This window comes from Anopheles maculipalpis, chromosome 3RL (assembly GCF_943734695.1).
Source record: "Anopheles maculipalpis chromosome 3RL, idAnoMacuDA_375_x, whole genome shotgun sequence".
NCBI classification, from domain to species: Eukaryota; Metazoa; Arthropoda; class Insecta; order Diptera; family Culicidae; genus Anopheles; species Anopheles maculipalpis.
Window position 1 is genome coordinate 47,955,730 of NC_064872.1, and position 23,221 is coordinate 47,978,950.

The window sequence follows — 23,221 nt, forward strand, 5'->3', positions numbered from 1 at the left end:
TCCTCATCACGTGCCCAAGCCAACATATTACAACAATATTACATTAAATACTATATATTATTTATCGATACTAGATATTATTGATAATGAATAATGTTGTGTGCGGGTCTATACACCGTGGGCACTAAGCGTAACGCCGTTACTCGGTCCTGTCGCTGTGTTACAGGACCCGACGTATCCACTTAGGTGTTGCTTACGCACCATCACCGAGGGCTCTCTCCATCGCCAGCACCGGTAGCGTAAAGACGGCGGTTCTCGTTCTTTAGTAATACAGTAGCTATGTAATAAATTATTTGTGTTTGTTCTTTTAAATACCGTGACCATTTTATTACCGTCATCATTTTATTCAAGCGACAGAACACAAAAAATAACAATTGCTTATATTACATTTAATATATTTAAATCTAGGCTTATCGACGGTGTCCAGCATGGAAATGTACCCGTCCGCGTTCAGCCTCAGCCCCTGCTCGAAAAAGTGGGGCGGCATCACGTCCCCTTCCAATGACACGCAGGAAAACACCATCACCGTCTGGGGGAACTTGGTTTGCGGCACCCGTGGCACGTCCGCCGGGCAGTAAGCCAGCCACCGGTTGTTCTGGGTGGTAACCTTCTGGTCCTGGCAGAAGTTTGTCTCATCAGAGAAAAATCACAGCGTGCCAGGCTCCAAGGGATGCTTTAGCAAGTTGAGCAGCTTCTTGGCGTTCCCCAACCGACGCTCGCGGCCCTTCTCTATCAACAACTGACCTCTTCGGCGCTTGTAAGAGAAGTACCGGAGGTTGTCATTCAGGGCCATTTTCATCGTGGATGGTGCCACCCCCATCTCACGTGCCAACGGCCGAATTCCGATCCCCGGATTTTCCTGGATCGGATCACGCGATGTTTTCGCTGCTTGTTCCGTACACTTTTAGCTGACGTATTGCTTGTTTTCCTATGCCAACTCGATCACGAAATGAAAACAAAAATGTAATCGTCAAAATTATCCCGAACGCCCTTTTAATAAAATATTTCATATATCTTAATAAAACAAGAAATACATATTGAGATTCCAAAATGCCGAGTTCATGTGCAGTGAAATGTTGTGAGAACAATCGTATCAATGTGAAGGAGCGAGGGCTCAGTGTAAGATTTCAAGAAACAAATCGAATTAAGAAAATGTTGGAAAAAAAATTGTGATCGCGGCGAAAATTGGAGTGCAGCGAAATAATCCGTCGGTTTTATTCCCCACATCGCTACATTCTGCCCAGGTGTCATCGCACACAGCGCCAGCGACATCGCATCCAATTTCAGCGCCATCGCAACACAACGCAACATCAGCCGCAATGCAGAACGCGGACAGTGCAACCATGCTACAAATGGTTAACCTTCTTCAGCAGCAAATGGTTCAACAGCAGCAACTTATCAACGAATTCCTACAAACCAGGATAAACGCCGTTCCACATACAATTCCGTTCGAACAAATAATCGAAACGCTTTCCAATTACATTTCAGAATTCCGTTCCGAGAATCCTTGCTGTGCAAACGCTTCAAATGTTTGCAGATAAACAAGTATCGCAACGAAGACTACCTCACGTATGCTTTCCGCGTATACAGAGCATGTGTAGAATTTCAGCTAGGAAAGCTGAAAGAAGAAGAATTGAAATTTATCCTGTTTGTATGTGGCCTTAAAGACAAAAGCGACGTGGAAGTGCGGACTAGATTGCTCACCCGTATTGAAGATCGGACCGATGTGTCATTAGAGCAACTTTCCGGAGAGTGCCATCGTATACTGAACCTGAAAAGACAGCCGCATGATCGAGACGCCAGTGCAGGATCACGTTTTCGCCGTTAACACGAGCAAACCTTTTCGCTCCCAGCGCCAGCATCCATCCAGCAGTGACCAAACTAAAACGCCTTGCAAATTATGTGGCCAATTCTATTGGATGCGTGAATGTAGCTATCGCTCACATAAATGCAGCGCCTGCTATCGGTTTGGTCACAAAGAAGGGTACTGCAGGCCGCCCACACCCCGAAGGAGAGGTTTCACCCGCTACAAGTGGCGAAATACTCAGATGCGCGTGGTGACGGTCAACCTTCGAAATATACAGGAGCGACGTCGTTACGTTTCGGTTTTAATAAATAGTACCCCAGTTCGTCTTCAGTTAGACACAGCGTCTGACATCACCGTGATCGACCGCAGAACTTGGTGATATATTGGCAGCCCACCGTTAGTCCCACCGTCCGTCGCCGCCAAGACAGCCTCAGGTGCTTCTCTGATGCTAGGTGGAGAATTTAAATGCAACGTAGCAGTAGGCAGTCAGACCAAACAAGCGTCAATTAGTGTATATGCAGCTGCTAGTCTCAGACTACTTGGTGTCGATCTTGTCGAATTATTTGATTTATGGCCAGTCCCTATATAGACACTTTTTGCTCCCAGATTGAAGGAACCGGGTCTACACCCGAACTATGGAAGCGCAATTTTCCGAGGGTCTTCGAAGGCATAGGGTTCTGTACGAAGGCTAGCATCACGTTAACGCCGAAAAATAACGTCAACCCAGTATTTCGACCCAAACGACCCGTTGCGTATGCCATAAAAGAGGCAATAAACCGTGAGCTAGACCGGCTTCAAAGATTAGAAATAATTTCACCGGTTCAATATTCAGAATGGGCAGCTCCGGTCGTTGTAGTAAAAAAGGCAAACGGGCAAATAAGACTTTGTAGTGACTATTCGACCGGGTTGAACGATGCACTTCGGTCCTACGATTACCCGTTACCGGTTCCAGAGGATACTTCTTCTGGGCATTCGGGATAATTTTGACAGTTACATTTTTGTTTATATCTCGTGATGGAGTTGGCATAGGAAAACAAGCAATACGTCATTCGACAGCTAAAAGTGTACGAAACAAGTAGCGAAAACATCCCGTGATAAAAAAATGCCAAAAAAGAGTACATTGTGGAAGCGGATCACATGCATCATGATGATCCGCGCCGGACGCGACAACCGCCGACACGGTTAACACCCAGAACAACCGGTGGCTGGCTTACTGCCCGGCGGACGTGCCACGGGTGCCGCAAACCAAGTTCCCCCAGACGGTGATGGTGTTTTCCTGCGTGTCATCGGAAGGGGACGTGATGCCGCCCCACTTTTTCGAGCAGGGGCTGAGGTTGAACGCGGACGGGTACATTTCCATGCTGGACAACGTCGTAAAGCCTTGGATCACGAGAGTGGCCAACGGCAAACCGTACGTGTTCCAGCAGGATTCCGCTCCGTGCCATACAGCCTCCAAAACGATAAAGTGGTTGGCGACCAATTTCAACGACTTCACCGCGCCGAATGTGTGGCCTGAAAAACTATGGAAGCGTAGTGTACAAAAGATGCGCATTCCGATGCTTTTCAACAATGTAAATATTTTACCGAGCGAAGCTTAGGGTGGATTTCTATTGGCAATGAAATCTTTTCTAGCAGCTCAAAAATTTGAGTCAATTGCCGTGGCAATTATCGTTTTCTACCCAGTGATCATTCGCGTCAACTAATAAGTAATCTTTTCGTGATGCCAAGATCTATAAGATGTAAGCGGTCCGCTATGATAATGACCTCTATAATGTCGATGAGGGGCGGCACGGTGGTGTAGGCGACAGCGAAGCCGGTCTTCAAACGGCAGGACCGAGGTTCAAATCCCATGCGAACCGTCCCCCCGTAGTCAGGATTTACTAACCAACTACCTTGGTATCGGCAGTTAAGAAAGCCATTTCGATGGCCGGCATGACCTTAGAGGATGTTAAGCCAAGAAGAAGAATGTCGATGCCTAATAGATCTGTTATCGGTGTCGGAGTTTTACGATGGCCTGGGTACGCGTCATCTCTAAAGCCTTGATCTGTTCTTTTGGCGCGTTAAGGCCTATAGGCCATCATTGTACGTGATTCATTATGGTAGGCACCTGTAACGGTACATTTTACTCTTGAAACAAAAATCCATGCCTTTTATCCATGTTAAGTATATGAGTCAATGGCAAAAATTTACCTTTAATGAACGCTCTGGCTGGAGTGTCTGCAACGAAGCATCTCATTTTAACGGTTACCAATTCTCCGTTGATTATAATACCGTTTCTCGTAAGAAAATTTAGTTCTTCGACCATTGGTCGGAGGTATTCCTCCACACTGTCGGGCTTCTTTTGCCCACAGAATATTCCTGCTGTCATTACTGGTGATTCACATAATTCATACACGGTAAACAGAATTGGCCAAAATTCCATGTTACTGTTGTTGTGTAGCGGTAACCCGTCAATCGACACCGTTAGTTAATGACATTTTTTAGTAGTTAGCTTATTGAAGCTCAGAAAAAAGAAAAGAAAAAAACAACACAAAATCTCAGGTTGCAACGGCTATCGAAAGGTTTTGTTGTAATTAAAACACTTACCTGAAATAATTTAACAGGCCCTTTCTAAATCCTCCATACCAGAACTGAACACCACCAATCTCTTTTATCTCCATCGCAGTATTTCGATTTGTCCTGAGCAATGTTTTAGCGTTCAAAAGAACTTTGACATTGGCTTTTTTAAAAAGTTTTAAAATTATGTTTATGAAGCTATGTGGAGCGTTGGTGGGAAGTGCCCAGTGACCAATTCCATCAAGTATAGACATGTTATCGATACTTTGATTGCCAGTATCGGTAAAATGAACTCCAGCATTTAGAGACGGATGAAGCTTACGCTCAAAGTCTCTCTATTCCAATAAAAAAAAAACAGCAGCAATCTCATTTTCGGAAGAACAGCTATCAATACAGTCAGCCAATTGGTCAAATTCGTCTTCAGCCTGGTTCATATTTGGCTCTAATTTTTTTTCTGTGTTAGAAGATATGCACTGTGTTTCGTCTTCTAAATTGCCCATGCATAATTTTTTAAAATCTTGAAAAGAGAAAAAAAAAATTTAAAATCTTGTTAGGTTTCTTCTCGAAACCTAACACATGTGATAATTGTTTTATAATTTGAATTGACTTGGTTGGCTTGGTCCTGCATCCTGTTTATCCTTTTGCGTGAGTTTCAGAGTCATTTGCTTTGCAGCTTTGCGATAAAATTTACCGGATTTGCGTTGACGTTTTAAATCAGTTATTATTTATATGGTTCTATTTTTTTCAATTTATTCAATTCAGTTATTGAGCACTTAGAGAGTTCATATCTCTTTTTAAAAATGAACTGAACAACTGAACACTTTATGAGGTAATGGAGATTCTAATACCACGGCAGGATCCAGCACGAATAGATTTTTATGTCTCTTTAAATAAGTCAAATTTTCGGCGCCAGCATAGTTTTTCCCTTTCACTTACACCAGACGAAATCACGTGTGTTAAAGGTGCAAAGCATCGCATAAATTTGAACGACGAAATAAACAACGATGGTGTAAACAAGGGAAATATCCCTGCATATATGGACACATACATCGATACCATACGAAACAAAATTTACACGCTCTATCCCGTTTGTGAGTACAAGACGAATGGCATACGAGTGTGAGCGAAATGTATAACAGATACATCGATACCATTGCTAAACTGGATTTACTTGGCCAATCTCGCTTGTAAGTGCGAATAAAAAAGATATACGAGTGTAGGCAAAACACACCAAAGTAGAGCTAAGGAAATCCAAAGCTCATGACGTCACAGAAGGCTCGCTCGTAAGTGTGATCAAGTGAGGTAAACGATTTAGAGTAGGACATACGCTGTTTTGCCCCGTTCTGTTTGCTTGGGAAGTTGCTATTGTCAAATTAAAAAAAAAGCGTATCATTTTGCCGCAGCGACGACCACCAACCTCATTTTTTGTCATTTTCATTCCTCGTATTTTGCAATCATCAAGTCTGTCCGTCCGGGCTCCTCAACGCACTGTCGCTGGAGCTAGCAGGAAGAGGAGCAGTGCTAGTCGGGGGCGATTTTAACGCTTGGTCGGTGGAATGGGGGAACCAGTCTACAAACCAGCGAAGATTGATTGTTGCAGAGTGCTTTGCGATGCTGGATCTTCAGCTGCTCAATGATGGCGGTGCAAGCACATTCCGGCGGAACGGCAGATCATTCGTGGTAGACGTGACCTTCTGCAGCTAGCGGTTTGCAGCAGGAGCGGACTGGAGAGTGTTGGAGGACGATACACTCAGTGATCACAAAGCCATACGTTTCTCTGTGGGACATACCTGTGGTTCACCAGGTTCACCACGCTAAGCTTAGGTAGCATTGGTATCACACCAACCAGTACCGTTAAACTGGTGGACGACCTTTCGGGTGCGTGCGATGCTACAATGCCAAGGAGGATGCCATGCAGCTCAAATCGTCGGCCGAAGTACTAGTGGACCCAAGTCATCAAGAAACTACGGACGGCGTGCACCACGGCTCGCAGGAAGCAGCTGAGAGGCCGCTCCGAAGCGCGTCGGGAGGAGCTAAAGCCGGTCTACAAAGCTGCAAGATCATCTCTGAAAAGGGAGATCAAAGCCAGCAAAAAGCGGTGCTTCCTCGACCTCTGTCTCGAAGCCTAGAGGAATGTGAGGGGCAACGCGTACAGGGTCGTTATGGACAAGCTGGAGGGCCAGTAACCCCCGGAAAGGTGTCCAACTAGGCTTCGGGGCATCATCGAGGAGTTGTTTCCACAGCACGATCCAACTATCCGAGTCCTATCGCCGTCACCAGCCGTGGAGCAGCCAGCGGAGGTAGTGCCCGTGACCAACGAGGAGATGCTGGACGCGGTCAGGCTGCTGAAGCTAGACAAAGCTCCGGGACCGTACGGAATCCCGATTGTGGCGCTAAAGACTGCAGTTCGGGCGTACCCGGAAATGTTCAGGGAGACATTTCAGCGGCTTCTGGAAGTGGGAGAGTTCCCGGCGGTATGGAAGTGGCAGAAGTTAGTTCTTCTACCGAAGCCATGGAAAGTTACGGGAGGCCTCCCTCGTTCAGACCTCTGGGGCTGCTGGTCACAACCGGTAAGCTGCTGGAGAGGATCATCTTGAACCGCCTCAGCGTCTTCACGGAGGGTCAAGGTGGACTCTCCGATCGACAGTTCGGCGTCCGCAAGGGGAGATCTACAGTGGACGCGATCCTCGCAGTTCTGGGGAAGGCGAAAGCAGCGTACGAGAGGAAGAGAACCGGAGATCGTTGCTGAAGAATCATCACGATTCCGCATCATCATTACGATCATCACTACAGTGCCAGCTGGGAAGCAATTGGCTTTGTCCTGCGGAGGCACAACGTACCCGAGTACCTTTGCAGGATCCTCGAGAGTTACCTCAGCCAGCGTCGCCTAGTCTACGATACAGAGTGGGGCCAGAAGTCCATGGCCATAACTGCAGGTGTTCCACAGGGCTCCATTCTGGGGCCTACCCTCTGGAACATTATGTACGACAGGCTGCTGGAACTCGACCTACCTAAATGTGCAGACCTCATTGGGTTCGCCGATGACATTGCCTTAACTGTACTTGGGGAGGACGCATGCGATGTGGAGATCCTTGCGGCCGAGGCCTGTAGTAGGATAGAGTCGTGGATAAGGCAGCATAGGCTCGGGATTGCTCACCACAAAACCGAGTATCTACTGGTGAGCAGCGTCAAGCAGAGGCAGCATTTGTCTATCTGGATGGGTGAGTACCAGATCATACCGCAGCGGCAGGTATTTCACCTGGGAGTGATGCTGGACGACCGGCTTTCCTTCAAAGCGCATGTCGAATATGCGTGTGAGAGGGCAACGCGGACTGCAGCAGCTATCTCGCGCATCATGCCGAACACCGCAGGACTCAGCAGCAGTAAACGCCGCCTTTTAGGGACGGTGGCTACGGCAGCGTTACGGTACGCGGCACCAACGTGGGCAGATGCCCTGAGCGCCACAACGTACCAGGAGAGGATCGGAAGGGACCATAGGCTACTTGCTATACGGGTAACCTGTACATACCGGACGATATCCTTCGAAGCAGTCGCGGTGATTGCGGGGATGGTGCCCACGTGCTTGTTGGTGGAGGAAGACGCTGAGTGCTATCGACGGAAGGTGGCAGGAGGTGGCAGCTCCGGTGCTGTGAGACCAGCGATCCAGCAGGAGACGATGCGGAGGTGGCAGAGCAGATGGGATAGTTCTGTCAGCGGACGATGGACACATACCCTTATCGCAGACCTCGCGTCGTGGGTAGGGAGGAGACACGGAGAGATTAACTTCTACATCACGCAGTTTCTCTCCGGTCATGTGTGTTTAAAGTCCTACCGGCACCGGTTCAAGCATGCCAATGCCCCGTGGTGTTGCTGGTGCAGCAAGATGGTTGAGGATGCAGAACATGTCCTGTTTGTTTGCCCACGGTTCCGCGAGGAGCGCGTCGATATGGTGCAGAGCTGCGGAGTGGTGCTGACGACGTAAAACCTCACGCAAGCGATGCAACTGAAAAGGAATAAGGAAAAGTGGGAGGTTGCAACGAAGCTGCAGAAAATGTGTAGAGACGACGACATTGACGACGGATTGGAAGAACACACACACACAAACGCGAGCGCGTTCGTTTTTCCAATCCAACACAAACACGCCTTCCTTCATATTGTCGATTTGTTTAATTTTTTATTTGTTTTTTTTTTATTTTGTAATGACCAGGCCAGGCCGTATTCCTTAAAATCGATTTGTTTTATATTTGCTTGCCTTTTTAGCGTTGGTCCAAAAGATGGATTTTGTGGTGATATCTTCGAAAAAGCGTTTGAAAAATATAAGCAGTTTTCAATCATTTGTGTTTCATTGCGGCCGGTTCAAATCCGTGAATCAAAGGCCAGTCTGTTTGGCTTTGAAATCCATTCCGGTACCAACGCTGCACCACATAGATTGGGACCTGAATTTAATCGTTTACAAAGATTCATGATTTTTGTTTTCAGATTGCCCTGTACAGCAAAGACCTACTTGCCATGTTTATCCATCTGCATCGACCATTACGTTCGTCCCCACTGATTCGGTACGATGTATTGCGGTACTTGATAGGTAAGGTATGGTTTAGTAATTCCACAAGAGCAGGATTCGTAAGACACTAAACAATATTATTCTTGCTCATTACTGTGCTATGTTTTGCAGGATCGGCCTTACCAATAAACCTGCGATCGTAACGTATCGTTTTGTTACAAAAAGTACTCCGAGCTCATCAACAGCTCCAGTGCTTTCTTGTGCATGATAAACTTTTGAGCAGAATATCAGATGTAACGAAATAGATTCCAGATAACTTACGATTTGGATGTTTATCTAGGAACCTAACATGAACGCACCTATTCAAAGTCATAACGACACATTAAAATTACTGTTAGGATTACATTACATAATCTTTTTTGGAACAGAACGTATCTAGGTTTTTTTTTTCGAAATGAACGGAATGGAATTGGAGGGTTTCTTGTACCTACTTCAACGAAAAATGAAAATTGCCACAGCGTCTGAAGTGCTTTAGGTGACAGTCTAGTCTTCCCGCCTATACAAGAATGTCGTGGATCAAAGGCTAAAAGTTCCACAAAAATTACTTTATGGACAGGTTGAAAAATAAAGAATAGCTATGACACTTACACACTTGTTTTTGCGTTGGTTTCGTAGCATAATAATTAATCTTACAGCACAGCATTACGCGCAGCAAAAAGGCGTTAGAGAGAATGTGTTAACATTTTCATGGCCGGTAAAATATAAGTGATTTTATTCGTTCCGTTGAAGGTACGAAACGAATTTAATAAGTGCGGAAAGAAATTCTTATTACTAGTAAATTTTTTATTCTTTCCTTTTTCAGTTATATACTTGCTGGAAGTTGTACAGCAGTACAGCTGATAGTTAGCACAAACAGCACCTAGCTAATGCTGCTAATGTAACGTAATGTATGTAATGACGGATTGACATGAATCCTCAACGGTCAGCTATGTGGTTCTTCTTTTTTGTGTCAGAAATGGTTGGCTGTAGGTTTTGGTTTTTGGCTTTTTTTTTTTTTTTTGTTTAAAGACGGACTGATTATTTAATCAACTGATTTAGTATTTAGCTGAAAAAAAAGTTAATAAGAAATATACATAAACAGCATGATAAAAATAAAGAAATGCGAAACTATCCGTACTAGCGTAATTTTCCTAACGAGAGACCGTTCGAGCAAAGAAAGTTTTAGATAAATTAAAGTTTAAAACATTGCTCTAACATCGCAAACGGTCGGTTGTACACAGTGTATCAGTTGTGTGGAGGCTTCATTGCGACACACTTAGAGACGATTTAAATCAAATTGCTCCCTATAAACAAGCTAACCAACCATCATTATCGTATATTTTATACACGCAGTTTTGCTCGGCTACTATCTACCATAGTTTAAACTTCTTGTTGTTTTGTCATGTAGCACACATGATCAACAATATGGCTGCAAGTATGGCCAAGAGCTCAGAGAGTAATACGGATCGGTCAGATACGGAGCATGGCTGGAACAGGGCTACCCGCTGACCAAAATAAATGGATTAATTATTGTGAGACCATTTCACTATAACACATGGGTCATCATACCGTTGAGTTGATTGTCTGTACGTATCTCAGTGAGCTACCGCTACCGCTTGGATTGGTGCTTTTGTTTTCTTCTGCAACTTTGTTTTATTTAGAAGATATTTCCATTTTTTATTCAGAAGACACTATAATCATATTTTGCTGATGAATGGTGCGACGTCCTACTTTTCGTTTAAATTAATTTCATCCATACGCACACAAATTATGTCACCATGGCCATCGTACCACTACTGCGAATGGCATTGTATTGGCATTGGCTCACCTTTAATTTGTGCACATTAATTTATGTTCGAGTGTTAAGTATTTGACAAGAATATATATCTTAATTGTTTTGGTCACACCTACTAACAATTGTACGATGTGACGTGCCGTCCTATATTGTCCCATACATTTTTTTAAATAGCGAAGTACTATGGATAATGCTAAAATCTTCTATCATTTGCCCTCTTATCGTTCCATCGTTATTAATTTTGGGAATTATTTCCCGCACTTCAAAGCAAACGCAAACGCTCTGTTGGTAGTGGACATCGCCCGGAGATGTTGGAAAAGAAGAACTTCCCTCTCAACATGTTGTCGTTTCGTTTGCTTCAACGACATCGTTTCCAGTGCCGAATACTCAAAGCAATATTCTTTTTCTTATAATACCATGATAGCTTTAACGACATCAAGGATGCTTATAAAGCAATCTATAAATGTGTGTAATGTGTGTTTAAACGTATACCTCACGATAGTTACGGTTATATATATTTGAGTTAACAGTTTATCTTGCAAAGAAAGCATAATAAAACTTTTTGCAAAAATGATTGATTACAATATCATTCATTACATTACCCTGAAGCACGTACTTATGCGTTTGCGAACACAATTTTTTTCGTCCTATTTTCATTGTTAATAACTTTCGTTTTGTATTTTATTATAGGTTACACTCCGAAAACTGCAGTTCAGTTTCAACTTACATCATATCGTCGTAACTGCTTTAGACCAGCTTCTAACGGGTAGTTCTAGGTAACCGGGACTATTCAGTGGGTGTTTTGATAGCAAACTTTTGGAAACGAAATCAAAGGTCGAAATGAATAAAGTTGTTTCATTTTACCTTCGTAATTTATTATTGATCAAACCAGTTTTTAGATTTTTAAGTTTTTAACTAGGGATTTAAGAGATAAATGGCATAAACTGTCGGTTTCACTCAAACCGTTCTGGTTTGTAAAAGAGTAACCAAGATTTTTTGCTTGAGTATTCGATTAGCTAATCTCTTCAAAATAGCGTTTTCTTTCTTCTCCTTCTTATTTATCCTCGATTTCCGCTGTAATAATGTTTGCCCGAATTATTTACACCCTGCGCAACATTAGATGATCCACTCACTTGTGGTTGGTGGCCACCACCTGCATTAGTTCCTACATTCTGTTGGCCATAACCTATAGGACGACTACCTCTTTGCTGATGATGCTGTACACTCAAGCTTTGTGCGTGGGCAAAATTCGTAGGCCTTTGAATTGGAGAGGGATATCTCGTTCCAGAAGCACCGGATGCATGAGCTGGGGGATGGCCACGAATGGAAGTAGGAGCCGTGTTTATGTTTCCTCCACCGCTTACAACGACGAGATTTCCGTTTCCAGCAGCGCCGTTGTTTCCACCACATCCCGCAAACTGATTGTTTGTTTGATTTACAGGCAACGTATTTCGACTGTGATTGGATAAATGTTGCGTTCCTTGCGTGTTGTGTTGAACACCAGCCGGACCAGTTGACAATAATGGTATTTGTTGATGTGGAACAGCTTGTTGTTGCAGATTTGAGACTTGTGGTTGATGTTGCAATAGTTGATTCTGTAGTTCCCACTAATTTGCATAAAAAATACAAAAAAAAACAGTCAAAGATCAGATCAAGGGGGGTATTGTTGAACGAAAGACACATTAATTTCACACATATATTTTACTCCTGTTTCAATGCTATGCACATTGATTCGTGTTTGGTTATATGACTTTTTTCATAAAAAACGACTTGTCATTTGGTTATCTGATTCTATTGTCACGTTAAAAGGTAAACCTACGCTTATAGTCATTATAATGTGATGTTTAACCTGTATTACTCCTTTCAATTTAACACAAAATAAAAACACGTTATTTTACAAAAATAGATCATACTAAATTTTTAACGTGTGTATGAGGCGTTTTACCTTTTTTCAATTATAGTTTTTCATTCTTAACAATTATGTGGAAATTATGAAGTAAGCTGTACTCACCAAATGCAGAAGAAAAAGCTAAATAAAATCTGGATTCTGACTAGATTTGAAAAGGACTCCAAACTGACACAAGAAAAATATTTATTTCTTTAATTACAGAATAACGAACAGGATATTGAAAAGCTTTAAGACCAGATCAGCTCGATATGAAATTTATTGCTCATATAAATTACTGAGCTTGTAATCTACGCGTAAGGAATGTAAAGTTATCTTCTTGTTTGCATGTAAACTCTGCAGGTAGACGAACTTCATGATTTGTCTGTCTGGTGGTGTTGTTCAATTTCTCTTAGTGTAAATAACAACGTCCTGTGTCAAAACCCCATCATTTAGGTTCATGCCGTAAGAAGATACTTCTGACATAATTAGAACTATAAAGACCTACAACAACGTTGAACCGGAAAATCAATCATTAAGGGAGTTGTTCAAAATAAAACTCCTTTCTTTACAAGCTCCGCAATTTTCTGTTCAATAGTTTCTATGCTTAATATTGGCTGACAGTATTCCATCGAAGCACTTAGCCACACAAAAGCGTAAAATATCGCTATTAAGAATGAACAATGAAAGAAACTTTTCTCAAATGTTTCTTACCGCTCAACCGTGGAACATGTTGACATGCAGTCCAAAATAGAAGATTGAAGATTCGCAAAACAGTTTACTCTATCACACACAGTGAAACATTAATTATTGTACAACAAATTCAACGAAATGCAAAAAATCGGTTTACATTACCAAAACATTGAAAAACTGGTATCCATTATCGTGCATTATCAAATCTTATCGGAAGGATGTCTTGAACGTTCAAATGATAAATATTACTAACATAATTATTTAATTGAAATTGTTTACGTTAAATAATTACGTTGTATTTTATTTAAAATACATAAAATTTTATGTGCTTTATATATAAAAAGCACATCAAATTTTATGTATTTTAAATAAAATCCATCCATTTCTGAAGGAAACAATCATGATTAATGAAACCAATAATCAATCAACTGACAAGATTTAAATATGTAACACCCAGGGGTTAAAACAGTTTTCAACGCATCCAAAGCACATATTAGGCCATTTCGTTTGCTTACTGCTAAAGATAGAGGCGTGAACTTTAATATGATAGGAATACTTACAATGATACATCACTATGCTAGCTTTCATACATTTTAAACGAGGGCACCATTTTATGCAGTTTGCTGTTTGCAGTCTCACAAAAAGTGGCGTCAAATTGCGGGAAATTATCCTCATTACAAGAGGAACCAACTTTCTACAATGTTTGCATAATGAAATCATTTTGATGTCTTTGATTCGTGATGACTAGTGTCCTAACTTACTGCTGCTAAGGAGTCAGTCATGCTTGACACGTGTGACTTGCTAGACTAGAATAAAACCACGAATAGTCGCAATTATCGCCTGCTACAAGGGTAAATTTGCTGGATGTGGAGCCATACACTCTACTGATACAAGATAAAGAAAAAAGTAGTTTTTGAGGATGACAAAAACAATGTTTATTGTGATGATGATTATGAATGAAATTAAATTAAAGGCAACAAGTATTTTGAAGAAACGTACAAATTCTTTACGGTCGCTTCGAGCGACATTCGGGCTACGAGCTAATCGCGTTTAAAACAAAAGGTCTTGTCATCTTAGTATTAGTAACTCACGAAACATTTCATCTCTCCTTTGCTTTTTTGTTTCGGGAAAATCGTACAGAATTGTTTGCTAAAAGAAATAAAGTGCATTTTACACACAGTTTATTGACGTACTCCTATACCATTTTTGTGTTGTTGTAATAAAGATAAGAGCAAAAGGTAAAAATAAACATACAAGCCTTAGAAATATTAATTATTCTGTAACTTTACTGCGTTTGACTGTGCGGAAGCCAAACCCACTATTGTTAGAATGTTACCAAATTTAACTATACCCCCGCGAATGAACGTAAAACAGGGACTGGGATGGTAGCACAAAAGCACACAGATAACTTGATATAGAAGCGATTATAATAGTAAGCTTCATCATCCGTATCAACTAATGCTCGTGTTTCTGACTACCGTACTCTGTATACATGGCCGTAACCGTATGCATAACATTGTAATGCAGGCATAGAGCGCCACCAGCCTACTTGTGATAGAATGAATAATAACTCACAGTATCTTGTTGCTGTTGCTGTTGTTGCTGCTGGATATGGGATGATTGTGGTGATTGGTTCGATTTTATGTACGCAGCAGCATTGGCTCCAGAATGTTGAGAACTATTATTTGGCGCTCCTCTATACTGTTGCTGGCCCATTGCTGGATTCGTAGCAGCTAAAAGTGGCGAGTTTAAAAACTGAGAAGAATAGCTCGGCATCTGTTGCTGAGGAGGTGGAGGTTGTGGATTGTTTGAAGGGTTCTGTCCACCGTGGCTGCCAAACATGTTGGATGCCGCTACTGCCGCTGCCGGTATACCGTACGCATTCTGTGTGCTAGCGCCTGTTGCTGCAGCTGTGCCAAAAAATGCAGTTTGATTGCCACCCGAGCTCGAATAATAGTTAGCTGCCGTATTTTGCAGTGGAGCGGGCGGAAACATGTTAAGATATTGTTGCCCGTATGGCGGCTGACTAACGGATCCACCCCCGTTGGGCTTCGATTGTCCGATAGCGCCGATCTGTTGCGTGGAAGATTTTACGGATGACGACATCAGGGAACTATTATTAGACGATATGAGCATTGTGTTCGGGTTACCCATTTGCGTAGTTTGGTTGTACGGCGATTGTACCGATCCCATCCGAAACTGAGACGACAGGCTTTGGAACATCTCGGGTGTAGGGCCGGCTTGCATGTTCGTCGGCGTTGTCATATATGCGTTGTATGGTCCTGCAGTTCCGGAAGTGCCGTAGTGTCCTGGGAACTGTGAAAATTGCGAACGGCCGCTTGGCTCGATTTGGAATGCATTGTATAAACCACCTTGCGAGTTCATAGCGGCGGCAGCGACCGCGGGCGAATTATACAGTACCGCTGGCGGCGAAGGTATGGCCGATACACCATATTGAGCCGGATAGAAGGGTTGCGGAGCGGAAGGTATGGATCCACTTTGCATCTGCGGCGGAGGCGACAATCCCATGCTGCTGGATTGATGCATGCCACTACTGTTGTTTTGTTGCGTGGGTTTTACCTTACAAACGTTCACATTTGCTGCCACTGCCGCTGCTAGCACATCAGCTACTGGATGTGGTTTGTTTAGACCCAATGATACGGCAACTGCTGCCTGATGTTGTTGTTGCTGCTGCTGCTGTTGGTGCTGCTGTTGTTGCTGCTGTTGTTGCTGCTGCTGTTGCTGCTGCTGTTGCTGCTGCTGCTGTTGCTGCTGCGGCAGCTGTACACCAACAGATGAAACGTGTTGTTGGGATTGCAGTTGTGTCTGTTGTTGGTGTTGTAATTGAAGCGATTGTTGATGATGCGATTGCTGCAGTTGTTGTGGATGTTGTTGCACCGGATGCTGTTGCAACTGCTGTTGAAGTTGTGATTGCTTATGTGCCGGGTGCTGTTGTTGATGCTGATGCGGATGTTGCTGTGGCTGCGACTGTGTGAGCTGTTGCGGCATTTGTTGCGATTGTTGCTGTGTCTTCAATTGCGACTGGGCTTGCGACTGCGATTGAGAGGTCTGCGTTTGCGATTGAGGCTGGGTTTGCGAGGGAGCCTGCGTTTGCAACTGTGACTGTGGTTGGGAATGAGACTGTGTCTGCGTTTTATGTTGCGATTGCTGATGCAGCTGTTGCAGTTGCTGCATATGTTGCGGCTGTTCCTTATGCTGTTGTTGCTGACGTTGCAATTGCTGTGTGTGTTGTTGTAGTGAGTGCTGTGGTTGATGTTGCTGTAGTTGTTTCTGTGGCTGCTGGCCGTGTTGTTGCTGTTGTTGAGAAGACTGCTGGGAAACTGGTTCCGGCATATTATGTGATTGTCGTTGATGTTGTAATTCTTGCTGGTGCTGCTGTTGCAGCTGATGAGCTTGTGTTTGCTGCTGATGACTCTTTGCTGGTTGCTGTTGTGAGTGATGATGACTCAGACTGTATGCTGCGCTGGAACTGTCGCTGCACTCATTGTTGAGATTAATTGCAGAATTAATGTCGCATCCATTATTAGCTCCACCCACAGAGCTGGATACATTGCACACACTGTTGGAATTATTAAAATGATCCACCAAAGAATCCGAATCCGAACCAAAAGCAGCTGCGTAAGACTGATGCGTCCCGTGCGTTTGGTGAGCGTGATGATTTGAACTCCCAGGATGCGGATGTTGATATTGCGGCTGATGGGATGCGTGATGTGGACCTCTAACAAAATTGGATTTCAGATGAACATTGCTTCCACTGCCAACACCACTTCCGGTTCCACTAACTGTGTGTTCGTTTGCAACGTTGACCCGATTAGCACTACTTGTACTCCCCGTATTTACTACCGATCCCGCTTGTTCTGGTACAGTTGGCATTTCCCAAACCTTTTTCACACTTGCTATTTTCATGTTCAAATCGGCAGTTGACGGAGAAATCATGTTTTTTACAGACACTGGAACTCCTCCCCCATGGTTACTACCGCCTCCTTCTGCTTCTATAGTTTTTGATAAGCATAAACCGGCAGATACTGATGATTGCTGCTTAATGCCTTTTTCACCATCAATTAAATGGCTAATATCAGTCTCAAAAGCATATGATTTAATATCCTTGTATTCGTTTTCACTTTTTTGAAACGGAATTCCTTGTATCGAACTTGCAATCATGTTACCTGCAGAAAGTGCAGTTCTTTGAGAACCACCCACGATGTTATGCTGCAAGCCACTTTCATTTGCTGCTGTAACTGTTGGAGAAGCTATCGGACGATGCGATGATGCACTTGATGCCATAGATTGTAGCGCTCCTACGACGCCTGCAGATCCACCAGCCATTTTCTCGTTCATTAATCCTGCACTTACTTTCGATCCAAAAGTTGAGACACTATTTCCACTTTGTTGACGCCTCAAACTATTTATAGTGGTATCTCCGCCAACTCCTCCGCAATCGCCTACTGCTGGGCTTGAAGAACATCCGCTCAATACAGCCACAGATACGCCGGATTTGTAGTTAGTGTTTTCGAATATTATCGTATTAACTGGAGGAGTATTGCCATCTAGATTATGCTTATCATTATCAGTCTTGGCATCATTAACTGAGGAAGATGCAGCCAGGTTATCTGTAACAGATTGTTGCTGTTGTTGCAAATGTCTCTCTCCTTCAATGGGTATTGTTGTCGGACGAGTAACTATGCTAGCGGCTGCTATACTTCCACCACTGTTGATGTTCATCAAGTTTGAAACTGCTTGAGTGACGTTTGAGCCTCCAGATGAAATATCGGCTATAGTATCCGAGTTCGATAGCTTGCCTCCCTGACCTCGCGACACAGTCTGTTGTTGCTTGCGCGCCACCAAATGGCTGTTGCCACCTCCTCTAACAATTCCAATACTGGCTAAATTACTGTCTGATGAATGATTATTCGCAATATTAGAAGTCCCTTCTGCCAAACTGGTTGTCAAGGAACTGGCGGCGATTTTACTGGTGATCGGCGTTATGTTGACCATTGTTTTTGTCTTCGTGTCCTCAGTAATAGTTCCGGCTTTATTTGTACCGCATGCATCGCTACTTTCCATCGTCATACGATTATCCAATACGCTGGATCGGCCGCTAGATTTTTGAGATGAAACATTATCTTCTGTGGAATGAGATTCATCGTTACGAACTTCTATCGCACCGGCTTTTCTTTCGCCTATAATCGCACAGAGTTTTTCATGATTCAGTGACGTTGGATTATCTTCCATCCCCTTACCAGCATCGGTGAAAGCGATCGATCTTGCCCGATTTTGAACATCTCGATCGTCTCTTGTTGGGGAGCCAGCAGCTGCATTGCTGCTCAAGTTATCGCCAACACGATGTTTTGTGTTTCTATCGTCATTATTCCCAGTTCCCCCACCAAAAGGACTCTTTGAACTTGGGGGGCCGTATCCTTCCATTTTTTTACTTATGCTTCCAGAACCATCCATTGAAGATACTCCACAACCAGTGAAAGACGCATGTTGTTGCTTTTGGCGGTTGGCAGTATTAGACGAGCCGGCAACGACTACAGTTGAACCAACATTTCCTCCACCTCTGCCACGTCTTGATGGTTCACCACGCGGTACAAAACCTTCCTTCGACGTTGTGCTACATGCATCTGTGCTTTGTGCTCCTGCAGTTCCCATTGTAAAATGTTTGTAAATCTTTTGGTGCAAATGAAGTTTCGGCTGCTCGTCAAAACCTTCCTCCGAAAATTCAGATTCGCTCCAGTAATCTTGGTTGTAACTGCGACTCCCTACACCGACTCTATTTCCACCTCGAGATCTGTTCCAATTACTTGTCCCGCCCCGCATAGTAGAAGAGGTTCCAGTAACATCTGCGCGATGGTATCCCCCAGTGTAACTACCACCACGAGATCCACCGCGAGTATCATGTCGTCGATTATCTCGAGGATGCTGCTGTTGTTGGACCAATTGTGCACCTTTCTTTTTGCCACTGTGTTGCTGCGATGACGCACTTAGCGTAACTGACGACATTCCCAGCTGTTTTTTTTCTTCAGTGCCAGACAGAGTTCTGGATTGATGTGAAACATCCAAATGTGCTATATCTTTTGAACATTCATTTTCCATATTCTCTTTAATGTTGGCTTCTACGGTTCCAGAAGAGGAAGTTTCTTCCGATTGGAACATTTTGTTTACCTTTTCAGCAGCACCAGCAGCATTGATATCGATCGAATTGCTCTCAGGTTCTGTAACGTCATTCGCGAAACTTGGTTTACAATCCGGTAATGTGGCAGTATAATCGCATGATGAATGTTCACTATTTTCCACCCCTGCATCCTTCTGAGCTGATTCACATTCTTCACTCTTTGCGATACGTTTGATAGCATTTTTGTCTTCCTTGATCACGTCCGTTATTTCCGATGTCGTTTCCTTTACGCGATGCAGTATCTGTTTCGGTTGTTCACCATCAAAACGTAATGGCATTTCGCGGTGACGCTCGCTACCACTGAACGAAGCTGGTGATGAAGCAGAAGATCCTTTTTCCGCTTCCACATCCCATGACTTTTCACGTCCATAATTGCCAGACTTAGTCACAACATTTCCAGAACTGTGCGTAGACGATGACGAGTGATGAGCATGATGATGATTTTCATCACTTGAAATACTCGTTTTACGATTAGATGATTCCGATAAGCTGCGCACCAATTGAGGTGTAATACGGCCACCCGCATTTTGCTTAGTCTGATTGCTCGACGAATCTTGACTTCCACCACCAAATGCAGCACTAAAGCGGCTATTATCTTCGGCGGTATCTATTTTTTCTTTTGTAGCCTCTCGTTGATTATGCGTATCACGCGGTTCATATTGCTGCCTTTGGCGTTCATCGCGAACTAATGCACCTGATATTGCCATTCCACTTCGACGAGAGTTTGACATTGCGTTTGCAGTTGCGCCTCGCCCATAAGTTTGTTGGTTATGAATAAACCGCGGATCATACTGTTGTGCAAACGGTATAGTACTTTTAATCTCGGTGCTCGCATTCGTGGCCGGAGGACCAGTGCTTCCAGATGATGAGTAACTATTAGTTATGCGCGATACACTTTGATTACTAGTCGCATTATTAGCATTCGTTGACAAATTTGTACTGGTAGTGTTTCTTTCGAGCTTACGCTTTTGGAATCTCGGCGGCAAATTCGATTGAAAGGTTTTGGAAAATCCAGGCATGTCCCAATTATTACCAGCGTTTCCAACATTTCCTCCATCACGATCATGCCGCGCTCCTCCACCGCCAGTTCCAAAATCATATCTTATTTCTTTTACATTTGCTCGTTCACCACTTTTACCACGAATTTTTATCGATATTGTACGTTCGCTGGAGTGTGCTGTTATACCTTCCACAGATTTCTCCTCTTCCATTCTACTACCGGACGAAGATACATTGCTAGCAGAAGATACAGAAACGTTCGCATCACCACTACTGCCTTTATCATTATTACCTGATTTTGAATCCATCGATTCATCGTTCTTTTTGCGGCTTAGCTTTTCCTCCAATTCCTGTAATTTTCTGGCGGCAGCCTGTTTGCGTTCGATTTCACGTTTTTGATCCTCTTCGCGACGCTGCTTAATGCGCTCTTTTGCTTCTGCTGCGTCTAAACCACCAGTAGAAATGTTTAAGTTGATCACACCTTCGCCACGCACACTACTACCAACGTTTGTTTGTATCGAATTGCTTTCTTGATCTTGTTTCGATTCACGTTCTTTGTGTCCTACTGGGCCACCATGCTCCTTGCCACGAATATTTCTATCAACTTTTCCGGAATCAATTTCTTTCTCAGCAATACTTCCTGTAGTAGTTTTTTCGTAAGTATCCTCTTTACCCACCGTAGTATGTTTTTCTTTTACAACAGTTGGCGCAGGATTGATCTCCGGTTCGTCGTCAGAAAATTCTAATTTCTGATTGTAATCAAATTCGTAATCTTTAGCCCATCCTTCGTCCTTGGCGATTGCTTCCAATCTCTGTAATTCTTCATCGCGTATGATGGGTCGCACAACAACCTCTTGCTCGGCTAGAACACCTGATCCATATGGTGGATGTGAATTGCGACTGTCCTCGTGGAATCCGCTGGGACTACCAGCATTACCACACGCTTTACCATTTCCTCCTCCATCACTTCGCACATGACCAACTGAACTATTGTAATTTCCAGCTCCTATTCCCGTCATGCCACGGTTAGCATATCGCGGTTGATGATTCATGGGTCCGCGGCGGTTTCCTTGCTGATAATTATCATTATAACCGGCTCCACTTGCTCTTTCAGAGCTTCCTTCACTTCCAGCATTACTACTTGCACCACTTGCTCCTCTGACAACACGCCCCCCTCTAGATGTAGGCATTGAAGAAAAATTGTTTCCACCACCAATACGATTGTTTTGTTGTTGCTGAGAATGCGCCGAGCTTGGTACCTGTTTTTGCGGAAATTGGTTTGATATTTTTGTTACATTCGTCGCTGTGTTCACGGTACCGAAACTACTACTGTTATTAGCAATACCCTCATAGATGTTATTTCTTTTGCTACTGTTGCCGCTGTTGTTGCTTGTCTTACTGTCGTCCAAATTGTCATTATTGTTCGCGTTGGGTACGATATTGTTATTTTTGGAATCATTGCTCATCACTGATGTTGAAAGGTGGGAAGCCGCTGACAGTAGTGGCAATGAAGAAGATCCTCCTTCGTTTTCGTTTCCGCCCAAACCACTGTCGCTTCCTCGCTGCATAAACGGTGGTAATAGCGCCCTGAACTGCGGGGGCAAAGGTGGCGATTGGGAACTGGTCGCCGCTGTTGTTCCACTTAGACTGTTCCCACCACCACCGCCGCCATCTATATCTACTGTTGCAATATTGGGCACTGTTCCTCGACCATTCGATCCTTTTTGCTGCACACGAAACTGTGTCTCGTTGTGAGGCCTCATCATCGATTGAGAGCCTCCAGGGTAATGATCTTGGAATTGTTGAGATTTGCTGTTGACATTTCCGCCATACGAACCAGTGCCGTCCAAGGAGGGGAACTCGTTCTGTACAATACACGATTTAGACAAAATTAGGACTATTTTAATTTCTTTTTTATATCATTTACCATACCGTATTCCATGATGATTCGCAAGTTTTTGAATTATTAAGCGATGCTGATTGATGTTGAGCCCCACTGTTAGAAATTAATGGGTTTGCAGAAGAGTTATTCTTGTCCGGTAAATCGCTTGCGCTCCTGGTCAAATTTTGTCCTTCGGAATGATCGCTAGTCCAACTAACAGATTGTTCACCAGGATTGCCAACTTCTGCCTTTAATGATGGAAGATTTGCCGGTGGACGACGAGCCGTAGGCACCTTTCCCAAGCTTTGCATACCATGCTTACGCGGAACAGCACTTTTTTGGGATGAAGGTTCTAAAGATTCGCCCTGAAAAAAACACAAATGTTTCATCACCTGTTTGTGATTGAATATTGCTGTGAAATCTTACTCTGCTGGTTATGTAGAGCTTATTGATGTCTAGTGCGGCAAATTTGGGCTTGGCATTACGCTCCCCCCTAGTTCCCCCCAAGGTGCTCATACTGCCAGAAAATCTTCATTAGCAAAACAAATAGTTTTGTCGCTCTGTATAGTTGGATGGTTAGACTGTTTGACGTTTATTATTCCTTTGATGTGTTGTTGCTTTTGAATATCTCACGACCTGGGTAATAAATACGGAGAATAACATGAAATTAAGTAAATAAGATTTTAGAATTTCATTCGATTACAATAGTAATATGTCTTAGAGTATCATGCGAGTATTTTTTGCGTTTTTTTACCATTTTCGATTAAGTTTCGTTACTTTTAGCACTAAATTACATGTGCTCATCAAATCATCGATCGAGCAGGCCGTAAAAACATGAAATCCATGATACATGAAAGAAAACCGAACG

The 23,221-nt window shown here is 43.4% G+C and overlaps 3 protein-coding genes across 3 annotated transcripts in view; all 3 read right to left on the bottom strand.

The window, feature by feature from the left end:
- Nucleotides 1–23,221, bottom strand: part of LOC126562687 (bifunctional methylenetetrahydrofolate dehydrogenase/cyclohydrolase, mitochondrial) — a 394,759-nt gene that overhangs the window by 322,513 nt on the left and 49,025 nt on the right. The window lies entirely within an intron of this gene.
- LOC126563006 (protein DPCD) overlaps nt 1–23,221 on the bottom strand; it is a 194,031-nt gene that overhangs the window by 94,407 nt on the left and 76,403 nt on the right. The window lies entirely within an intron of this gene.
- LOC126561254 (hornerin-like) lies at nt 14,441–22,958 on the bottom strand. The gene is made up of 3 exons (XM_050217218.1): nt 22,780–22,958; nt 22,404–22,718; nt 14,441–22,336 (listed from the first exon to the last, which is right to left on the bottom strand). The coding sequence occupies exons 1-3, from the start codon at nt 22,867–22,869 to the stop codon at nt 14,822–14,824; spliced, it is 7,920 nt and encodes a 2,639-aa protein (XP_050073175.1). The 5' UTR covers nt 22,870–22,958; the 3' UTR covers nt 14,441–14,821.